General features: G+C 41.8%; 2 protein-coding genes across 6 annotated transcripts in view; both read right to left on the minus strand.

Annotated features, from left to right (window-relative positions):
* The window catches only part of LOC111968244 (C-Jun-amino-terminal kinase-interacting protein 4), a 56,276-nt gene extending 54,275 nt beyond the window's left edge, over nucleotides 1-2,001 (minus strand). For all 5 annotated transcript variants that reach the window (XR_011480343.1, XM_070444928.1, XM_023993791.2 and 2 more), the window contains exon 1: nucleotides 1,371-2,001. Coding sequence is in view for 4 of the 5 variants with exons in the window: in XM_070444928.1 (XP_070301029.1) it covers nucleotides 1,371-1,670 (300 nt within the window). In the remaining variant the exon portion in view is untranslated. The remainder of the gene's footprint in view (nucleotides 1-1,370) is intronic.
* A 1,814-nt stretch (nucleotides 2,002-3,815) lies between these two features.
* Nucleotides 3,816-19,909, minus strand: LOC111967874 (diacylglycerol lipase-beta). Its single transcript, XM_023993299.2, has 15 exons — nucleotides 19,158-19,909; nucleotides 18,533-18,684; nucleotides 18,125-18,299; nucleotides 7,730-7,997; nucleotides 7,514-7,636; nucleotides 7,288-7,415; nucleotides 6,958-7,084; nucleotides 6,764-6,847; nucleotides 6,609-6,686; nucleotides 6,420-6,500; nucleotides 6,211-6,338; nucleotides 6,026-6,094; nucleotides 5,474-5,546; nucleotides 5,115-5,359; nucleotides 3,816-4,962 (listed from the first exon to the last, which is right to left on the minus strand). Exons 1-15 carry the CDS (start codon nucleotides 19,250-19,252, stop codon nucleotides 4,767-4,769), a joined length of 2,022 nt encoding a protein of 673 aa, XP_023849067.1. The 5' UTR covers nucleotides 19,253-19,909; the 3' UTR covers nucleotides 3,816-4,766.
* Between the last annotated feature and the right edge of the window lie 1,767 nt (nucleotides 19,910-21,676).

The raw sequence follows: 21,676 nt of genomic DNA on the forward strand, positions 1-21,676 counted from the left end.
ATGGCCCACAGTGACATTTTGTGCATTCAGATTATTATTTTCGGTTGAACTCTCCTTTGTTCTCCAGAAAACATGCACTTTATTTAATTTATATATATTTTTATTCAAGGYCCATGTGCAATGGTTCACAGTGAACTTTTTGCATAGACAATTATGCATCCGCCTTTATTCTTCAGCAATGTTGCACATGTTTACATTCAAAATAAAGTTGTAATAAATTCAAATTCTTAGTCTCATTTAATATACATTTTATATAACAACATGTTCGCTAAGTCGTAGACGACTACGTTTGTTACTACGTSGTAACACAGCGCCAATAACGGATGAAATTCATCCGGACTTTTGCCACCTAGGAAATGTCACTGGACCTTCTCAAATAGTAGTTGAGTACCCCTGGCCTAGTGGGTGAAAGGCAGGGGGATGGGGGAGAAAGAGAGAGGGGGGAGCGAGAGAGAACGAAAGAGAGGGACAGAAAGAGAGTAGTCTCATTGTCTGGAGTGACTGCAGTGTGTGGTGGCAGAACAAACAAACAGGAGAGAGAGAGAAAAGAGACAAGGTGGCGCTCAAACTTCCAATGACACTCCTGTTTTGGATTTGGACGTTATGGCCAAATCTCATTTGGCAACTGCTCTTATGGTCGATCTGACTCTACCAAGTCAACCAGAAATGTTTTTAGCCAGAAAGCTGTACGGCTAGGTTCAAACTATCTAGAGCAGTGACCTAAAGGGACCCACCACTGGGTCCTGACCCATCATCTGAGAAACACTGACAGGTTTGGAATATACTGTCAGCGTAATTCCCTTTGGGTGTAGCTCCATGTGTATGCTGACTAGTGCATGGCTGCAAGAGTTTGCATCCAGTTTGGACCGCGGGCATGAAATTAAGCAAATTAGTCTACAAAAAGAAATGTGCATACAAAACCACCCATGAAGCAAATTACTTTAGTGTCACCAGCCACAATATTAGCAACAGTGTCAAATGAGTAATATGTAACCTTGTCATCAGCTGTTGCTACCAGATGACATATCCTGCTAGCTTCAGAATGCTATAGCTTTATAAGATTAGCCTGTGCAGCTTACCAACATTGACTTTCGGGGTTTAAAGCTAGCAAGCAATCTAGTCCATACATAACTGTTTGCAAGTTCTCACAGGCAATAGGCCCTGCTATGTGCAAATTAACCTCATGGGAATAGTAGCTACAGTATTGGGTACAGTCTGTGCTTGTTGTTGAACATTACTTGCGCTTGAACTGTCAAAGCTATCTTGAGTGGCCTAGCAGTAGCAAGCAGTTTTTCGATCAGTTTCGTGGTCTGTCTGCGAAAGTTGTCTTTCTCTCCCCCTTTCTTTGACAGTCGAAGACTCAAACCCACCTCTTCTGCAGATTTTCTGAGCGATTTCTCCCGTTCATACTGGGTAACAAGTTGTTCGTTGTCTTCTTTTAGGAGCTCCAACTCAACTTCGTGCTCCTGGTTCTCCGCGAACACCGCGTCCAAGTTCTCCAACACCGCGACGACGAGCGGCATGAGTTCTTTCACAACGTCCTCGTCGTACTGACCGATCAACCGTTCAAACTCCCGGTAAATGGAGCTCGCCAGACCAGACACCCGTTCGGACATCATCGCCGAACTACCAGCGTCGTCCTGGTAGAGAACTCCATCGTCCAACTCCATGTTCTTGCCTCCTTTTCTTCTCGCAAACTAAGGTTAGCAGGTTAGCCGAGGAAAAAGCTACTTGAGAAAGCCTGCCAGCAGCAACCTGCCTTATCCTTATTTGTGAAGCGAGACCAAATAGTGTCCCTTAAATATAGCTAACTGAGCTACCGTTGGCTACTTTTTTTAAAGAGAAAAGGAAACGACGTTAAACAAGTTGCAGTCCCTATCTCCTATGGACGGTTGACTTATAAGGGGGTTAAATAGAAAAGTCTCTACTTGGCTCCGGGTTTCTACAGTTAGTTCTCCTCCCGACTTCCCAACAGATGAGCTTCTGTGTTCTTGTTGACGACTGGCTCGTCACGCTGACGTCACATGCTKTAAGAGGGCTGGGAGGGATCTAGGGAAGAAAATGTACCGGTAATCCGTTTGAAGTGTTTTTCATTCAATAGCACTGTCCACATCAATATTGTTAACTCTAATTTGCCAACTTTATTCAATGTGCCTCATCACTGTACTGTTGCTTTATTAACTCAACAGGTAGTCTCTAAGCAAGTCTCTTGCTTGGGGACTTTGCAAATGTTTCGTAAATAATGTACACTACCAGTCAAAAGTTTTAGGACACCTACTCATTCAAGGGTTTTCCTTTATTTTTTACAATTTTCTACATTGTAGAATAATAGTGAATACATTTAAACTATGAAATTACACATATGGAATCATGTAGTAGCCAAAAGTGTTCAACAAATCAAAATATATTTTATATTTGAGTTTCTTCAAAGAGCCACCCTTTGCCTTGATGACAGCTTTGCACACTCTTGGCATTCTTAACCAGCTTCATGAGGTAGTCACCTGGAATGTATTTCAATTAACAGGTGTGCCTTCTTAAAAGTTAATTTGTGGAATTTCTTTCCTTCTTAATGCGTTTGAGCCAATCAATTGTGTTGTGACAAGGTGGGGGGTGGGTATACAGAAGATAGAGCTATTTGGTAAAAGACCAAGTCCATATTATGGCAAGAACAACTCAAATAAGCAACGAGAAACGACAGTCCATCATAACTTTAAGACATGAAGGTCAATCAATAAGGAGAATTAAGAACTTTGAATGTTTCTTCAAGTGCAGTTGCAAAAACCATCAAGCGCAATGATGAAACTGGCTCTGATGAGGACCGCCACAGGAATGGAAGACCCAGAGTTACCTCTGCTGCAGAAGATAAGTTCATTAGTTACCAGCCTCAGAAATTGCGGCCCAAATGCTTTACAGAGTTCAAGTAACAGACGCATCTAAACATCAACTGTTCAGAGGAGACTGTGTGAATCAGGCCGTCATGGTCGGTGTGTTGCAAAGAAACCACTACTAAAGGACACCAATAAGAAGATACTTGCTTGGACCAAGAAACACGACCAATGGACATTAGACCGGTGGAAATTTGTCCTTTGGTCTGATGAGTCCAAATTTGTGATTTTTGGTTCTAACCGCCGTGTCTTTGTGAGACACGGTGTGGGTGAAGGTGATCTCCGCATGTGTATTTCCCACCGTAAAGCATGGCAGAGGTGTTATGGTGTGGGGYTGCTTTGCTGGTGATACTGTCAGCATGGCTACCACAGCATTCTGCAGCGATACGCCATCCCATTTGGTTTGGGCTTAGTGGGACTATCATTTGTTTTTCAACAGGACATTGAACCAACACACCTCCAGGCTGTGTAAGGGCTATTTGACCAATGAGAGTGATGGTGTGCTGCATCAGATGACCTGGCCTCCACAATCCCCTGACCTCAACCAAATTGAGACGGTTTGGAATGAGTTGGACCGCAGAGTGAAGGAAAAGCAGCCAGCAAGTGCTCAGCATATGTGGGAACTCCTTCAAGACTGTTGGAAAAGCATTCCAGGTGAAGCTGGTTGAGAGAATGCCAAGAGTGTGCAAAGCTGTCATCAAGGCAAAGGGTGGCTATTTGAAGAATCTGAAATATAAAATATTTTGATTTGTTTAACACTTTTTGGTTACAACATGATTCCATGTGTTATTTCATAGTTGTCTTCACTATTATTCTACAATGTAGAAAATAGTAAAAAAAATAAAGAAAAACCCTTGAATGAGTAGGTGTGTACAAACTTTTGACTGGTAGTGTAAGTAAACCAGCCTCCAAATACACAAATAACTGCAGTGACTATTGACAAGTTTATTTGTATGATGAGTCTCATCACAAATACAGGATTCAAGACGTAAACCATTACTTTGACTTTCGTTTTTCAATGTTTAATTACCTTATAAAGTATGRATATGGCATGTTAACAGAACATGTGTCATGAAACTGGAGTCATTTAGGCTACCTGATATCACCTAGAAGTTGTTTTCATGCCAATTAACTCATTTGTTTGCATATATGGGGCAAAACAAACTGGTCAAGCATTGGTGAGACTTGTTGATCTGCGATGCATAGGCCAATAAGGCCCTGATTTTTGAGTAGCTAGAAATGTCCCCTTAACACTGATACAAGGTCAGATATTGCTCTTCACCCACCCTAAGGAGTGTGGGGGGGGGTCATCTGATCTTAGATCTGTGGTCCAGGACAACTTCTACCTCAAGCAATTTCAAAGTCTTAGACATTCAACACAAGACAAAGCACAGTTACATAATCAAAAAATAATCTCAAAACCAGCAGCCAAAAAAACCAACTAAATAAAATAAAATCTGAATGTACACTTTTGAAATTACAGTAACACTGCAATGCTATCTAAGTATGTGCACAGAGCACAATGGATGATAAGGACAGTTCATGGAATTACTCAAAAGATAGCAATAACCAATGAAATGGCAACAAATGTTTACTACATAAATAAATAATCAAATAACAACCCCCTTTCCAAAGGCCTAATGAGAAAGACAGTCCTGCACAGTCCTTTAATCGAGGAGTCCAATTGTCTTGTTCCTTTGTCTTCGCTGTTGAGTATCCTGGTCATGGACTAGGGACAAAACAGGGACAGAAACTGTGGGGGGGGGGGAATTGAGACGGGGTGGGAAGAGATGAAACTGGAACCAAAGGACTGGGGACAGCCTTGCAACAGACAGTCAGGCTCGCCCTGTCCAGGTGTGTGTATGTGTGTAGCAGTGTGACTCAGATGACGTTGAGGTGGCTGTTYCTAAGCGACGAGGGGCAGAGGTTGAAGGGCCTGTCCTGTGTCATACTGTGGAGAGATCGGAGTACAGCATCAGGCATGTGGTCGGCGATCATCCTAGGACTGATGAGAACACTCCGGAACGCTGTCTCACTGGACCACTCCGCCCGGTAACGCACCTGGGAAAAACAGGACCTGGAGAAGCGATGAAGGAGGGAAGGGAAAGAAAAAGTGGAAAACAAAAACTTTGGTCAATGACAAAGGCAGACATGGGTGTAATGTATTTTGTGTGTGTGTGTGTGTGTGTGTGTGTCTGTGTCGTCTGTGTGTGTGTGTGCCATACACACCTCCGTGATGGGCCGTCCTCTGTAATGTGCAGTATACGTCCCGGTAAATAAAGTGGCAGGTGGGCGCAGTGTACCGGAGAGTCCTCGGAAGCCAGGCTGTGATAGGATGAGGAGCCACGAATCAGTGTCTCCTCCCCCAGGAGCGGCTGGCTTAGTTCCTCCTCCCTTCTGTCCATCTCAGTAGGGAAGTCATCAGGATCTCCCCCAAACAACTCATACCAACAGCCCTGGAGTAGGATACGGTACTGAGGGAGAGGGAGAGAAAGAGAAGTCATCAGGGTCCCTCTCCAAAGTTAGGATTCTGCCCAACTTATTTGATTCATAAACTCAATTTTGGATTAGAATTTTAWTGTTCTCACCTTGGGCTTATTGCAATTAGAAACCATTTTTAATATTCTCCTTTTCAAGTCCTCCATGTTGGGATAACTCAACCTGAGAGATGGAAGTGGAGGAGAGAAAGGAAAAATGAATGAAATCTGTGCTTTCAACAAAACACAGAACAAGCACTTGAACTCCAACTCAGAGAGGAGAGCGAGAGGGAGAGAGAAAAGAGTGAGAGGGCGGGAGAGTTGCTCTCATTTTSTATGTGCCTGTAATAAGGGGGCAGATCCTAAATATAGCGTCTCCATCGTTCAGAGTCAGGAATAGCCTCTACACCACAGCACTTTCACATTCAGACTCAGAAACCAGGACTTTCCACTTGAGTTGACACACTGACACATGAATATAACGAGAGTTTCCGAATCCCTATCCTGGTCCACTGTGTGTACTAGTATAATAATGTGTAATAGTGAGAAACTCATTAATAGAACACAGTTTGTTTCGGGGGAACCTTTTGTCTGAGATAAACATGGGAGTACAGAGCACATGACAGGAGGAGGGGGGCATCTCAGTCTAAAGTGGCTCCTCACCTTGGCACCAAGTCCTTGCCCAACACCACAGACACCACAAAGTCTTTGGAATATTCCGCCAGGGCTTTACTGCAGAGGGAGCACAAAGGGAAATTAATTTGAATAATACTAAGTACATTACACAAACTTAAATCCTCACTTGATGTAATGCCAGGCATTAATTATTTGAATGTGTGTGTTGGTACCTCATAAGTCCCCCTGGTGGAGAGAAAGCATAACACTGTAGGGTGGGGAAGGAGCTACGTAATAGTATGGCCAGGAGAGAGGCTGTACCCCCTCCAAGACTGTGGCCTGTGATGACTAGCTTGTACTCCTGAAAACACACACACAGTTAGGGCTTCTAAGGTTACAAGAAATGTACTTTTTCGGAGAGAGGACAGGTAAGGAGACTTACAGGTGCGATGGTGAAAGCCTGGTTTAGAATGCCATCGTTGAGGAGCTTCTTATAGATGTAGCCGGCTGCCTGAGACATGCCCTGTGAAACACAGAGGTTACAACTCCTATCTACAAATAAATAATGCTCTGATAGAAATTCATAGAAATGTAAATTCAATAGATGAAGTAATGTGACTATTCTATCCACCTTGTGAGCATAGCATGTTCCTGACACTCCCTCTACTGGGAGGTTCTCACAGTCTGCAGACAGGTCAGTCAGCAAATCCTACARAGAAATGTACAAGAGTGAGAGAGAGAGAGCAATAGATAGATAGGTGGAACGGAGTGATGGAGGAGTCTCACCCGGAGTGACAGTGTTCCTCTGATAGCCACCAATACTGCCTCTCTCTTATGYTCCAGAGCCACAAAGAATGGAATTTCATAGATCTGGAACACACAGGGTTACATTTCATCAGTAGAGAATTCAGTACTGGCCAAAGGTAGCAAACTAATTTGGGAATAGGATCTCACTTGAGATTTGCCCTGAGTCGAAGTACCTGGTTGTGAAAGCTAACGTAGATGAAGTCTCTGTACTGTAGGCCGGTGCTGTGGAGGATGGAGGAGAAATGGCAGCCCATGTTGTCTCCTCCGACAATGTCATACTCAGCAGACTGGGTCTTACAGCTGAAACACACAGTAGACGGGCATATAAGTATTTACAGTGCCTATGTAGGTATGCTTGTGTTTTTGTTTATGTAGTTATTTAATACACTGGTGTCCACTCCTCTAGATATTGCTGTTAACAAATAGAGGCCAAATTAGTTTCACTCCCCAGCTCAAAAATCGAGAAGGATGAGCACGTTAAATTAGAGGTGTAACAGTCTTACCAGTTCCCACTGAGTTTGCAGGCTCCAGTGAGTGGGTTGGAGTAGACATACATGGGCCAGCCATACGCTGCTATAGCAAATTGCATACAGTGGGCTGCCTTCTCCAGCTCTGCCTCAAGATCCTCCGCCTGCAGAGCACACACACAAATAGTAATTGATTAATTTAATGACTCACTGATTATTTTTGGACGGATTGACAGACTTATTGACTGACTCCAGTACTTACGATAGGTGATGAGGGGCTGTGAGGCAGGACTTCGTCTAGATCCCTACACTGCTCCTTCTTATCCTGCTCCTGATGTAGCAGAGCCAGACCCACTGCGATGTCACTGGGAACCAGGTCTGTATCCTAACACAATGAAAACATGATTAGTTAAAAAAAACTTTAGTCTCACACTGACCGACAAGATGTACACAGACACACCCTGTTTCCCTTACTCACCGAGAAGAATCCGCTGACTAGCTGAGCTATGCTGGAGAAGGCAGCTCTGTGGCTCTCATCCTGAGGCAGGCAGCAGCAGAGGAGCCTCAGCCTGCTCTCCCACACCCTGACAGCCAGGGAGCGGGCGGTGGACAGGAGCTGGGAGCCCTCACTGCTCTCCAGGTCCCTTACCCCTAGCTGCTCCTGGGACGGAGGCCCAGGAAGGCGGCTGCCCAGCGGGTCGAACACAAACAGCACTCCCACCCCTGTGGACAGCAGCAGGATCCAACTGCCAGGGAGGGAGATGAATGTTTCACACAATGTAAACTGCCAATGTACTGTATATTCAGGTAGGATGTAGGCCTATATGGGCGATTCCTCACGAAACTAGAACAAAACAGGACCGTGATGTTTTGGATTTTCACAAAATGTAATCTATAGAAGGGTCCTTTGGAGGAAGGATTGTTGACATACACTGAGTGTTCTTTCCATGACAAAGACTGACCAGGTGAATCCAGGTGAAAGCAGTGCTTGTAGTCCATGCCCGGACGAATTCAGACTGTTCTGGAGGGCAAAAGGACGTGCAACTAAATATTAGGAAGTGTATTAGAGCGGCTCACAATAGGCTCAGCGTCGTCCGGTCTAGATTAAAGTTTGGCCGGGGTAGGCCGTCATTCTAAAATAATAATTTGTTCTTAACTGACTTGCCTAATTAAATAAAGGTTAAATAAAAAAAATATTTAGAGAAGTCAAATTAATAGGCTGCTGCACAGTCACTATGGGAGCTCTTTCTAGAGCGCCAGGTTAAGTTGTGCATAAAATACTCGTTCAACCATTTAGAGATTTTAAAAAGTAAGAAATCTGTGATTATTGAACAAATCTGTGAGTTTTCATTTGAATTATCTTGCCATATCTAATTAATGTATACAACGCTACTTTCCATGATGTGTTACTATACTGAACAAAAATTAGAAARGCAACCATTTCAAATATTTTACTGTGTTACAGTTCATATAAGGAAATCAGTCAAGTGAAATAAAATCATTATGTCCTAATCTATGGATTGAACATGACTGGGAATACAGACATGCATCCGTTGGCCACAGATAACAGATACGGTAGGGGCGTGGATCAGAAAACCAGTCAGTATCTGGTGTGACCACCATTTGCCTTATTTATCTCCTTCACATAGAGTTTATCAGGCTGTTGATTGTGGCCTGTGGAATGTTGTTCCACTCCTCTTCAATGGCTGTGAGAAGTTGCTGGATATTTGTGGAAACTCGAACATGCAGTTATACACGCCAATCCAGAGCATCCCAAACATGCTCAATGAGTGACATGTCTGGTGAGTATGCAGGCCACGGAAGAACAGACTTTTTCAGCTTCCAGGAAGTGTGTACAGATCCTTCCGACATGGGGCCCGTGCATTATCATGCTGAAACATGAGGTGATGGCGGCGGATGAATGGCACGACAATGGGTCTCGTCACGGTATCACTGTGCATTCAAATTGCCATCGATAAAATGCAATTGTGTTCGTTGTACATAGCTTAAGCCTGCCCACACCATAACCCCATCGCCACCATGGGTCACTCTGTTCACAACCTTGACATCAGCAAAGTGCTCGCCCCCACACGACACAATACATGTGGTCTGCGGTTGTGAGGTCGGTTGGACGTACTGCCAAATTCTCAAAAACAACATTGGAGGCAGTTTATGGTAGAGAAACGAACATTACACTCCTGCAGTCAGCATGCCAATTGCACAATCAATCAAAACTGGAGACATTGTGGCATTGTGTTGTGTGACAAAACTGCACATTTTAAAGTGATCTTTTATTGTCCCCAGCAGTAGGTGCACCTCTGTAATCTTCATGCTGTTTAATCAGCTCATTGATATGCCACACCTGTCAGGTGGATGGATAATCTTGGCAAAGGAGAAATGCTCACTAACAGGGATGTAAACAAATTTGTGCACAATATTTGAGAGAAATACACTTTTTGTTTGTATGGAAAATGTCAGGGATATTTTAATTCAGCTCATGAAACATGGGACCAACACTTTACATGATGTGTTTGTATTTTGTTTCAGTGTACACAAGCTGACGTTTGGACCACATCGAATTGGGGCGAATTACACATCCCTTAAACCTCAGATTGGTGATGTTAGTGTAAAAGTTTATAGTCAACATGGTGACACCAGATCGATTGCTTAAAACAGATCAATATCTTTGGTTTTGTACTGTTGATTTTGTCATATGCACTGGGGGTCGCAGGATATAGAACGCAGATATCAATTTATTTCTCAAATGGCACGAATAACTCAGGGCGGTCTCTTTATAAAAGCTGCTGGTCACACACACCAATAAACAAATGTAACAGTCCAACTATCCCTTAAATAACAGCCAACCGTTGTCACTGTTGATATACTATGGCGGGTCGTGATTCGTTGAAGTTAACAGAAGTGGTTTGTTCCCTTTTCAGTGATGGCAGCCTCCCGAAATCAACATCCTCCATTCCAAAATATAAATAGAAGCCTTCTACAAATTCTAATCTAACCAAACATGTATAGGTTACTCCGTGTGGCCTTTGAATAGTGTTAGTTTAAACAGCGCTACACCAAACGATTGCCTGATTTCAGAGTGATATCGATGGAAGTGATTCACTTTTATTTTTAAGTGTAACACCAAAAATTATCCTCTAACCAGTGATGTACAAATTATTCCCAGATTCTGTGTGTGTTTTTCAGCTGTGTTAGTTAACAGGACGTGCAACCTCATATCCCCCCTCTCGCACAATTGATTTCAAAGTGATAATGGATAGGATTAATTGACAAAACAGTGTTGCGTTTCCCTTTCTGTTTTGGTGACCCCGTATCCAGAGGTGGAATTTATTTATTTAACTAGGCAAGTCAGTTAAGAACAAATTCTTATTTACAATGACGGCCTAGGAACAGTGGGTTAAACTGTCTTGTTCAAGAGCAGAACGACAGATTTTAACCGTGTCAGCTTGGGGATTCAATCTAGCAACCTTTCGGTTACTGGCCCAACGCTCTAACCAAAAGCAGAAAGAGTACCCAATTGTCATACTTGAGTAAAAGTAATGATAGCTTAATAAAAAATTACTCAAGTAAAAGTGAAAGTCACCCAGTAAAATACTACTTCAGTAAAAGTCTGAAAGTATTTAGTTTTAAATATACTTAAGTACCAAAAGTAAATCTAAATGCTAAAATATACTTAAGTATTGAAAGTAAAAGTATAAATAACTTCCAATTCCCTATATTAAGCAGACCTGACGGCACCATGTTCTTATTTTTTTATGTACGGAGAACTAGGGGCACAACACAATTTACAAATGAAGCATTTGTGTTCAGTGAGTCCGCCAGATCAGAGGCAGTGTTCAGATCAGTAGTGTTCTCTTGATAAGGGTGTAAATTGGACCATTTTCCTGTCCTGCTAGCCATTCAAAATGTAACGAGTACTTTTGGGTGTCAGGGAAAATGTATGGAGTAAAAGGTTTATTATTTTCTTTAGGAATGTAGTGAAGTAAAAGTTGTCAAAAATATAAATAGTAAAGTACAGATACCCAAAAAAAACTACTTAAGTAGTACTTTAAAGTATTTTTACACCACTGCCCGTATCAAAATACAACATTTCAAAATGTAACTGACTGTTCTGCAGGTTGTCCTCTAACTAGTGATGTATTTTTTCTTATTCTTTTTTTCGTTGTGGTAGTTTCAACAGCGCATCCCCCCTAATTGATGAGTGATTTTCGCCATTTGTCAAAACAAAATGATTGTGTCCAGTTGATATGGTGCTCGTTAGAAATAAATACAAGTAATATGATTACATGTGTAGATAAAATACTTTAGGTTTTCAATATAGTACAAACTCTTTCTGAATATCGTTTATTGATTTGGACACAAACTGTGTTTTGACATTGGGCTATTATCAATATGTCTTGTTAACAGGAAGCAGCGAAAGCATCATTTTCAACTTAAGTTATAGGTATATAAATAAAACTTTCAACATACATTTCCAATGGTATTGTACTTAATCTGGTAAAAACTGCTGAATGAGTAAAAACGTCCTTGATGATATACCATAAAAATCACCAAAACAGGTTTACCCTGCCTTAAAATATGACGTTTGTATCTTAAAGCATAATTGAGAAATAATTCATTTAATTTACCCAGGCCTACTTTAAGACAGCATAATGTTTCATCTGTATGTGCTACAAAGCAAAAATGTGTGTCATGAAGCTTTACCGCTTGCTCTGTAATATGAGTAGTATTTTGAAGAATATAAACATGAATATTCAAATARACCATTCTTAGATTGTCACATTTTAAAATATATTGTTTAACATAACATACTCTACAGGCATATCAAAGTTCCAGAGTGGGATCTCTACTAGATGTAGAGTTATGATCCAATTTATAAGCGTTACCATAGCGAATTTTTAAATGGATTCAAATTGGTCGCCCTCTGCTGGTGTTTTTGTTTTTTTTAAGTAAAAAAAACTAAAAAACTTAGGGGGTGGAGCCGCTTTAATATTGCGGATAGATTGTTGCTTCCATCAATGTAATTGTCTGCATCAATTCCAATCCCCCAAAATATATGGCATTGTTAATGTTGTAAATGACTATTGTAGCTGGAAACGGCAGATTTTTTATGAAATATCTACATAGGTGTACAGAGGCCCATTATCAGCAACCATCACTCCTGTGTTCCAATGGCACGTTGAGTTTGCTAATCCAAGTTGATCATTTTAAAAGGCTAATTGATAATTAGAAAACCCTTTTGCAATTATGTTAGCACAGCTGAAAACTGTGGTCCTGATTAAAGAAGCAATAAAACTGGCCTTCTTTAGACTAGTTGAGTAACTGGAGCGTCAGCATTTCTGGGTTTGATTACAGGCTCAAAATGTCCAGAAACAAAGAACTTTCTTCTGAAACTCGTCAGTCTATTCTTGTTCTGAGAAACGGCTATTCCATGCGAGAAAAAACTGAAGATCTAGTACAACGCTGTGTACTACTCCCTTCACAGAACAGTGCAAACTGGCTTTAACCAGAATAGAAAGAGTGGGAGGCCCCGATGCACAACTGAGCAAGAGGACAAGTACATTAGTGTCTAGTTTGAGAAACAGACACCTCACAAGTCCTCAACTGGCAGCTTCATTAAATTGTACCCGCAAAACACCAGACTCCATTTTGCTCCTGCCTTCCTATAGGCAGAGACTCAAACAGGATGTACCCGGGATAAGGACTATTCAACGCTGGTCTGACCAATCGGAATCCACACTTCAAGATTGTTTTGATCACGCGGACTGGGACATGTTCCGGGTAGCCTCAGAGAATAATATCGACGTATACGCCGATTCGGTGGGTGAGTTGATAAGGAAGTGCACAGGAGATGTTGTACCCACTGACTATTACAACCTACCCTAACCAGAAATCGTGGATAGATGACGGCATACGCACAAAATTGAAAGCGCGAACCACCGCATTTAACCATGGAAAGGTGACTGGGAATATGGCAAATACAAAACAGTGTAGTTATTCCCTCCGCAAGGCAATCAAACAAGCGAAATGTCAGTATAGAGGCTAAAGTGAGCTGAGCATGCACCCTTGTGGGGCCCCAGTGTTGAGGATCAGCAAAGTGGAGATGTTGTTTCCTAGCGTCATAGGGCGGCGCACAGGGTTTGGCCGGGGTAGGCCATCATTATAAATGAGAATTTGTTCTTACTAACTTGCCTAGTTATAGGTTAAATATTTTTATTTTTTTTAAATATAATTCAACCTCAGGAGGCTGAAGAAATTTGGCTTGTCACCTAGAACCCTCAAACTTCTACAGATGCCAAATTGAGAGCATCCTGTCAGGCTGTATCACCGCCTGGTACGGCACTGCAATGACCACAACCGCAAGGCTCTCCAGAGGGTGGTGCGGTCTGCACAACGCATCACGGGAGCAAATTACCTGCCCTCCAGGACACCTACAGCACCCAACGTCACAGGAAGGCTAAAAAGATCATTAAGGACAACAACCCGAGCCACTGCCTGTTACGCTACCATCCAGAAGGCGAGGTCAGTACAGGTGCATCAAAGTGGGGACCGAGAGACTGAAAAAAAGCTTCTATCTCAAGCCATCAGACTGTTAAACAGCAACCACTACACAGAGGCTGCTGCTACATACAGACTTGAAATCATTGACCACTTTAAAAACATTTACATACAGTTGAAGTCAGAAGTTTACATACACCTTAACCAAATACATTTAAACTCAGTTTTTCAATTCTGACATTTAATCCTATAAGAATTCCCTGTCTTAGGTCAGTTAGGATCACCACTTTATTTTAAGGATGTGAAATGTCAGAATATAGAGAGAAAATTTATTTAAGCTTTTATTTCTTTCACAATTCACAGTGGGTCAGAAGTTTACATACACTCAATTAGTATTTGGTAGCATTGCCTTTAAATTGTTTAACTTGGGTCAAACATTTTGGGTAGCCTTCCACAAGCTTCCCACATAAGTTGGGTGAATTTTGGCCCATTCCTCCTGACAGAGCTGGTGTAACCGAGTCAGGTTTGTAGGTGCCTTACTCGCACATGCTTTTTCAGTTCTGCCCATAAATTTTCCATGGTATTGAGGTCAGGGCTTTGTGATGGCCCATCCAATCCTTGACTTGGTTGTCCTTAAGCCATTTTGCCACAACTTTGGAGTATGCTTGGGTCATTGTCCATTTGGAAGACCAATTTGCGACCAAGCTTTAACTTCCTGACTGATGTCTTGAGATGTTGCTTCAATAAATCCACATAATTTTCCTTCCTCATGACACCATCTATTTTGTGAAGTGACCAGTCCCTCCTGCAGCAAAGCACCCCACAACATGATGCTGCCACCCCCGTGCTTCACGGTTGGGATGGTGTTCTTTGCTTGCAGGCCTCCCCCTTTTTCCTCCAAACATAACGATGGTCATTTTGGCCAAACAGTTCTATTTGTTTTTCATCAGAGCCAGAGGACATTTCTCAAAGTACGATCTTTGTCCCATGTGCAGTTGCAAACCGTAGTCTGGCTTTTTATGGCGTTTTGGAGCAGTGGTTCTTCCTTGCTGAGCGCCTTTCACGACTCGTTTACTGTGGATATAGATACTTTTTGTACCTGTTTCCTCCAGCATTTTCACACAGGGCCTTGCTGTTGTTGAATTGATTTGCACTTTTCGCACCAAAGTACATTCATTCTCTAGGAGACAGAACACGTCTCCTTCCTGAGCGGTATGACGATTGCTGGGTACCATGGAGTTTATACTTGCGTACTACTGTTTGTACAGATGAACGTGGTCACTTCAGGCGTTTGGAAATTTGCTCCAAGGATGAGCCAGACTTGGAGTCTACTATTTTTTTTCCTGAGTCTTGGCTGATTTCTTTTGATTTTCCCATGTCAAGCAAAGAGGCACTGAGTTTGAAGGTAGGCTTAAAATACATCCACAGTTACACCCTCCAATTAACTCAAATGACGTCAATTAGCCTATCAGAAGCTTCTAAGCCATGACATATTTTCTGGAATTTCCAAGCTGTTTAAGGTCACGTCAACTTAGTGTATGTAACTTCTGACCCTGGAATTGTGATACAGTGAATTATAGTGAATACTCTGTCTGTTAAACAATTGTTGGACAAAATGACTTGTGTCATGCACAAAGTAGATGTCCTAACCGACTTGCCAAAACTATAGTTTGTTGACAAGAAATTTGTGGAGTGGTTGAAAAACGAGTTTTAATGACTCCAACCTAAGTGTATGTAAACTTCCGACTTCAACTGTATCTTGCATTACTCATCTCATATGTATATACTGTATTTTATACCATCTACTGCATCTTGCCTATGCTGCTCGGTCATTGCTCATCCATACATTTATAAACTTAGCAAAAAAAGAAACATCCTGTGTCAACTGCTTTTATTTTCAGCAAACTTAACATGTGTAAATATTTCTATGAACATAAGATTCAACAACTGAGACAAACTGAACAAGTTCCACAGACATGTGACTAACAGAAATTGAATAATGTGTCCCTGGACAAGGGGGGGGGGGGTGTCAAAATCAAAAGTAAGACAGTTTCTGGTTTCCGGCCACCCGCTGCATTTAGTACTGCAGTGCATCTCCTCCTCATGGACTGCACCAAATTTGCCAGTTCTTGCTGTGAGATGTTACCCCACTCTTCCACCAACATTTCTGGGGGGAATGGCCCTAGCTTTCAATCTCCGATCCAACAGGTCCCAGACGTGCTCAATGTGATTGAGATCCGGCTCTTTGCTGGCCATGGCAGAACACTGACATTCCTGTCTTGCAGGAAATCACGCACAGAACGAACAGTATGGCTGGTGGCATTGTCATGCTGGAGGGTCATGTCAGGATGAGCCTGCAGGAAGGGTACCACATGAGGGAGGAGGATGTCTTCCCTGTAACGCACAGCATTGAGATTGCCTGCAATGACAACAAGCTCAGTCCGAGGATGCTATGACACACCGCCCCAGACCATGACGGATCCTCCCCCTTTAAAAATCGATCCCGCTCCAGAGTACAGGCCTCGGTGTTCCGCACATTCCTTCGACAATAAACGCAAATACGACGATCAACACTGGTGAGACAAACCCGCGACTCGTCAGTGAAGAGCACTTTTGCCAGTCCTGTCTGGTCCAGTGACGGTGGGTTTGTGCCCATAGGCGATGCTGTTGCCAGTGATGTCTGGTGAGGACCTGCCTTACAACAGGCCTACCAAGCCCTCAGTCTAGCCTCTCTCAGCCTATTGCGGACAGTCTGAGCACTAATGAGGGATTGTGCGTTCCTGGTGTAACTCGGGCAGTTGTTGTTGCCATCCTGTACTTGTCCCGCAGGTGTGATGTTCYAATGTACCGATCCTGTGCAGGTGTTGTTACACGTGGTCTGCCACTGCGAGGACGATTAGCTGTCCATCCTGTCTCCCTGTAGCGCTGTCTTAGGCGTCTCACAGTACGGCCATTGCAATTTATTGCCCTGGCTATATCTGCAGTCCTCATGCCTCCTTGCAGCATGCCTAAGGCACGTTCACGCAGATGAGCAGGGACCCTGGGCATCTTTCTTTTGGTGTTTTTCAGAGTCYGTAGAAAGGCCTCTTTAGTGTCCTAAGTTTTCATAACTGTGACCTTAATTGCCTTAATTGCCTTACCTGTACATAGCCCATCTATAATTTAGCTCAAACAACTACCTCTTTACCTACTGTATTTATTTATTTATTTTGCTCCTTTGCACCCCATTATTTCTATCTCTACTTTACACTTTCTTCCACTGCAAACCAACCATTCCAGTGTTTTTTTTAAAAATTTTACTTGCTATATTGTATTTACTTCGCCACCATGGCCTTTTTATATATTTATTTATTTATACATATATTTGTTTGCCGCCTTCACCTCCCTTATCTCACCTCACTTGCTCACATTGTATATAGACTTATTTTTCACTGTATTATTGACTGTATGTTTGTTTTACTCCATGTGTAACTATGTGTTGTTGTATGTGTCGAACTGCTTTGCTTTATCTTGGCCAGGTCGCAATTGTAAATGAGAACGTGTTCTCAATTTGCCTACCTGGTTAAATAAAGGTTAAATAAAAAATAAAATAAATAAAGCTGTTAGTGTCTTAACGACCGTTCCACAGGTGCATGTTCATTAATTGTTTATGGTTCATTGAACAAGCATGGGAAACAGTGTTAAAAACCCTTTACAATGAAGATCTGTGAAGTTATTTGGATTTTTACGAATTATCTTTGAAAAACAGGGTCCTGAAAATGGGGCGTTTCTTTTTTTGCTGAGTTGATGTATATATTCTTATTCCATTCCTTAGATTTGTGTGTATTAGGTAGTTGTTGTGGAATTGTTAGATTACTTGTTAGATATTGCTTCACTGTTGGAACTAGAAGCACAAGCATTTCGCAACACTCGCAATAACATCTGCTGTGTGTTGGTGACCAATGAAAATATGATTTGATACATGTAAAAGGAAGGCTGTGATTTCCTACTATACAAATGTCTCTGTATAAAATGGGCCATAAAAATTTGCAGAAATCGCACTTTGATATGCTCGTAGAGTATATTATGTTCAACAATATGAAATATGTTCCTAATCAAAAATGGTATATTATCAATATTTATGTTTAGATTTTTCAATATCCATATATTAATGTAAGGACATTGTTATTGAAATCAAAATATTACTCATAATACAGAGAAAGTGGTAAAGCTTCATATGACACCAATTTTCATTTGTAGCACATACAGATGAAACATTATGGAGTCAAAAAAGGTCCCTTCTATGGATTAAATTTCATGAAAATCCCCAAAATCATACCACAGTATACGTACAGGACAAAACATTCTTCCCACCCACCTGGCGACCACTGCAGCAATGACGGCCCCCACCTCAGCAGGCTCACAGCCCCGGCTGTCATCAGACACCCAGATCGCACCCAGGATGGCCCAGATCAGCTCAGGGACGTACAGCATCGCCCGCACATACACCAGCACCGGGATGGAGCGTCGCGGGCCCGGGTTTGTGATGGTCCCTGGGGAAACAGAGACAATCAGAGATGTTGACAACGTAAAACTCTGAGTCATGCTGAAGAGGATTATGTCATGATAACCAGACCTATTTATTGCACTGAATATATTACTATAAGTGGTAAACAAAAATAATTACTCAAATATATCACACCAATTCTAAACCCAATGTATAATACAGTAAATTAATGTAAATTCCTTTCATCACGTCATAGCAGTAAAAGTGTGCAAGATTCACCTTGAGCGCTGACGTAGACGATGGCACATAAAGACAGGATGATGAAAGCCAACAGGACCAGTAAAACCACCAGGTAGCTGTGTAGAACTCTCCCACCAGAACAGTCAAACTTCCCCTTATGGAGAGTGTACAGAGCCAGCGTCCCGATCCACCTGTAGGGCAGTGAAGAGATACAGCATGATTGATTCTAWTTTTTTTTAGATCATTAAAACACATCAAAGCAATACCTGGGGTGTAATCATTAGTCCAAACACTTACAAAACAGAACAAGAGTTTCTATTGTACAAATTCCGTTGGGACCCTCCCGTTTCTCTCCTTTTGCTTAACGTTTTGCAACATAACCGGCATAATGAATACACCCCAATAGAGGTCAGTGCAGCAACCTTTACCAGGTTGTGGGTTGGGCACAGCAGGGAGGATAACGTTGTGTATTTCATGCTTGTATAATAAATAAAAGTGAAATACAAACAATGAGAGAATACTGAGTGTGGGATCTATGTAGCTACGACTACTGACAGCTACGTTTACAGCTGTCATTTACTGAACGTGGTATGATATAACAACAGTTATGCATCATCCCTCCCTTTGCTTTGAATATCGTTCCATTAATGTTGAGCTCACTTACCATAGAACCCTGACGAACAGCTCAAAAGAGCCGGAGAAGACCAGATCGTCGCTTGCGATGCCCCATCGCCGACCAAACGCTATCATTCCAGGCATGACAAATAGCTACAATACAATCAGTCAGTAACGAGAGAAATAACCTTTCCTATTTAGCTAACTTGACAACGTTCTGATTTGTTATCTTTCGGAGAAGCAATACTGCTTTTTTAAGATGGGCATTTCGCAACACCTTCGATCGTGAAATTACTGTTATTGCCGTAAAAGGGAAGGTAGTTACTTTGTTGCCATTTGCTTTCGTCGAATATATGCTAACGCGCTTTGCTAGCTATTAGATAGAACCTCTTGGCTAGCTAGCATGTCCCCTCAATAAGAGCCCGTGTATAACTAAATGACCGCACACTTGTTCACAATCTAATTGTAATGTCACAGATTTGTAAAAATAAACAATTATTTATTTTGCTTCGTTGAATTCGATTTGCTACGTTAGCTAGTAAGGAGTGGGCTGACGATACCATTGCTATTGCGCACCATCTTCACCCGTCATTTAATTTCTGGTATATTCCTGGAAGCCATCGTCAACAACATGGGTTTACATATTTATCTGAGGAAAATAAAAAAAACTCCCCAATATAATGAATATAGGTAGCAGGCTGGCAGTACAGTACAGAAGCAAACAAAGCTGCTCGAAGTGTTTTGTTTTCTTCCAGTGATTGTGTCTATTTAAAAAAAACCTGTCGAACCATGTGCTGTGAAAATAAAGTTCCGCTTCTCGTTTCGTTATCAGTTGCTTCCACTGTTTTGTGGTCTAGGCCAAGACAATTCAAAAAATACTTGATTGTAACATGAATATTGTTTTAATTATTAAAAAGCCATAATAATATAGAATCAGATCATTGAATATGTTGATTAATCCCATGAACATCTGTATGTGGAAAAATTCCAATCTGTTTTTTCGCCTGCAATACACCAGCACCGGGGTGGAGCGCTGGGCCCGGATTATTGATGGATGGTCCCTAAGGAAACGAAGACAATCAGAGATGGGTTACATGTTGACGATGTAAAACTCTTTAAATACATGGTGAAGAAGAGGGTTGTTATTATGTTATGATAACCAGACCTTTTTAATCGCACTGAATATATTACTATGAGTAGGGGCGCAACTTTCACTGGGAACATGTCCCCCCCACATTCTGAAATTGCATTTTTGTCCCCCCCAGTTGTATAATTTGAATGTGATACAAAACGAGGCAACGATGTACTGTAGGACCATGCGGACGCCTCCGAGCGGTCAGGTAGGCTGTTTGGAGTGTTTATCCGATTGAATAAAAATATATAATAATGTATGCCCCCCCACCCCACTTCTAAAACCAAAGTTGCACCCCTGACTATGAGTGGTAAACAACAAAATGTGGTAAATGATTTTAGAGCCATTGCAGATGCCAAACAGTTCTCTGTCCTTGTACTCTTGTCTTTAAGTGCTGTATTCGACACTGTTGACCATGATGTTCTTCTGGACAGATTGGAGAGGTGGGTTGGCCTCTCCAGTCCAGTTCTAAATTGTTTTAGGAACTATTTAACCAGTTGAGATTTTGTCAACCTTGGTGAACACAACTCAAACAAAATGCATATCACAGGTGGCGTTCCACAAGGTTCGATTTTTGGTCCGGTACTGTTCAGTTTATATATGTTACCCCTTGGCAGCGTTATTAGAAAGCACAGCATTGATTTTCACTGCTACGCAGACGATACACGACTTTACATTTCTGTGTCACCAGAGGATTTATCTCCACGTATAAATAAGACTGTATTAGTGATTTAAATATTTGGATTGCTCACAACTTCCTCCAGCTAAATCAAGACAAGATAAAAGGTACTTAATTGTTGGAGCCTAAGCACAGGGAGAGAATCTGTGTGACTTTGAGTGAGCAGAACTGCATTTCCACACGCAGGAAATTTATAAAAGCAGAGATTTTTGTTTGCCTAAAGAAATACTTACATGTCAAGACTCAGAAATGACTGCACACTTAAATACGCCACGTCCACACACTGATGTCTTTTCTCCCTCTCACACCAATTAACCAGTTTGGTCTCCAAAATCCATTTGCTCTCGCAACTACTTACTCTAATTTTATAATAGGGGGAAATTCTAGCCAAAGAACATTGCCTGTAGCAGTCTACTATAACACAATTGGTTAGGTTTTTGGACCAATTACAGCTTCACAGCTCTCTAACCAGATTTTTTACCAGAGAGATGAAGGAGTACGGTGAAAGGTGAACAATGGCTGACAATAAAGAAGTCAGCCTAAGATGGATAGTTTTTCAGTAGAGAAACTAGCTAACCAACTAGCTAGCTAATCAACTATGATTTCGACATTAAAATAGGTAGTTATTTGAACTTCTGCTATTAAAGCCGCTATTGATGGGGCAATATAGGTTAACGGCAGCTCACTAGAAAGCTAACGTTAGCTAACTAAGCTAGCTAACTAACCACAGAGTTTTTGTACTGTCTTTGAAACTAAC

Source organism: Salvelinus sp. IW2-2015, linkage group LG8 (genome assembly GCF_002910315.2).
Source record: "Salvelinus sp. IW2-2015 linkage group LG8, ASM291031v2, whole genome shotgun sequence".
Classification (NCBI taxonomy): Eukaryota; Metazoa; Chordata; class Actinopteri; order Salmoniformes; family Salmonidae; genus Salvelinus; species Salvelinus sp. IW2-2015.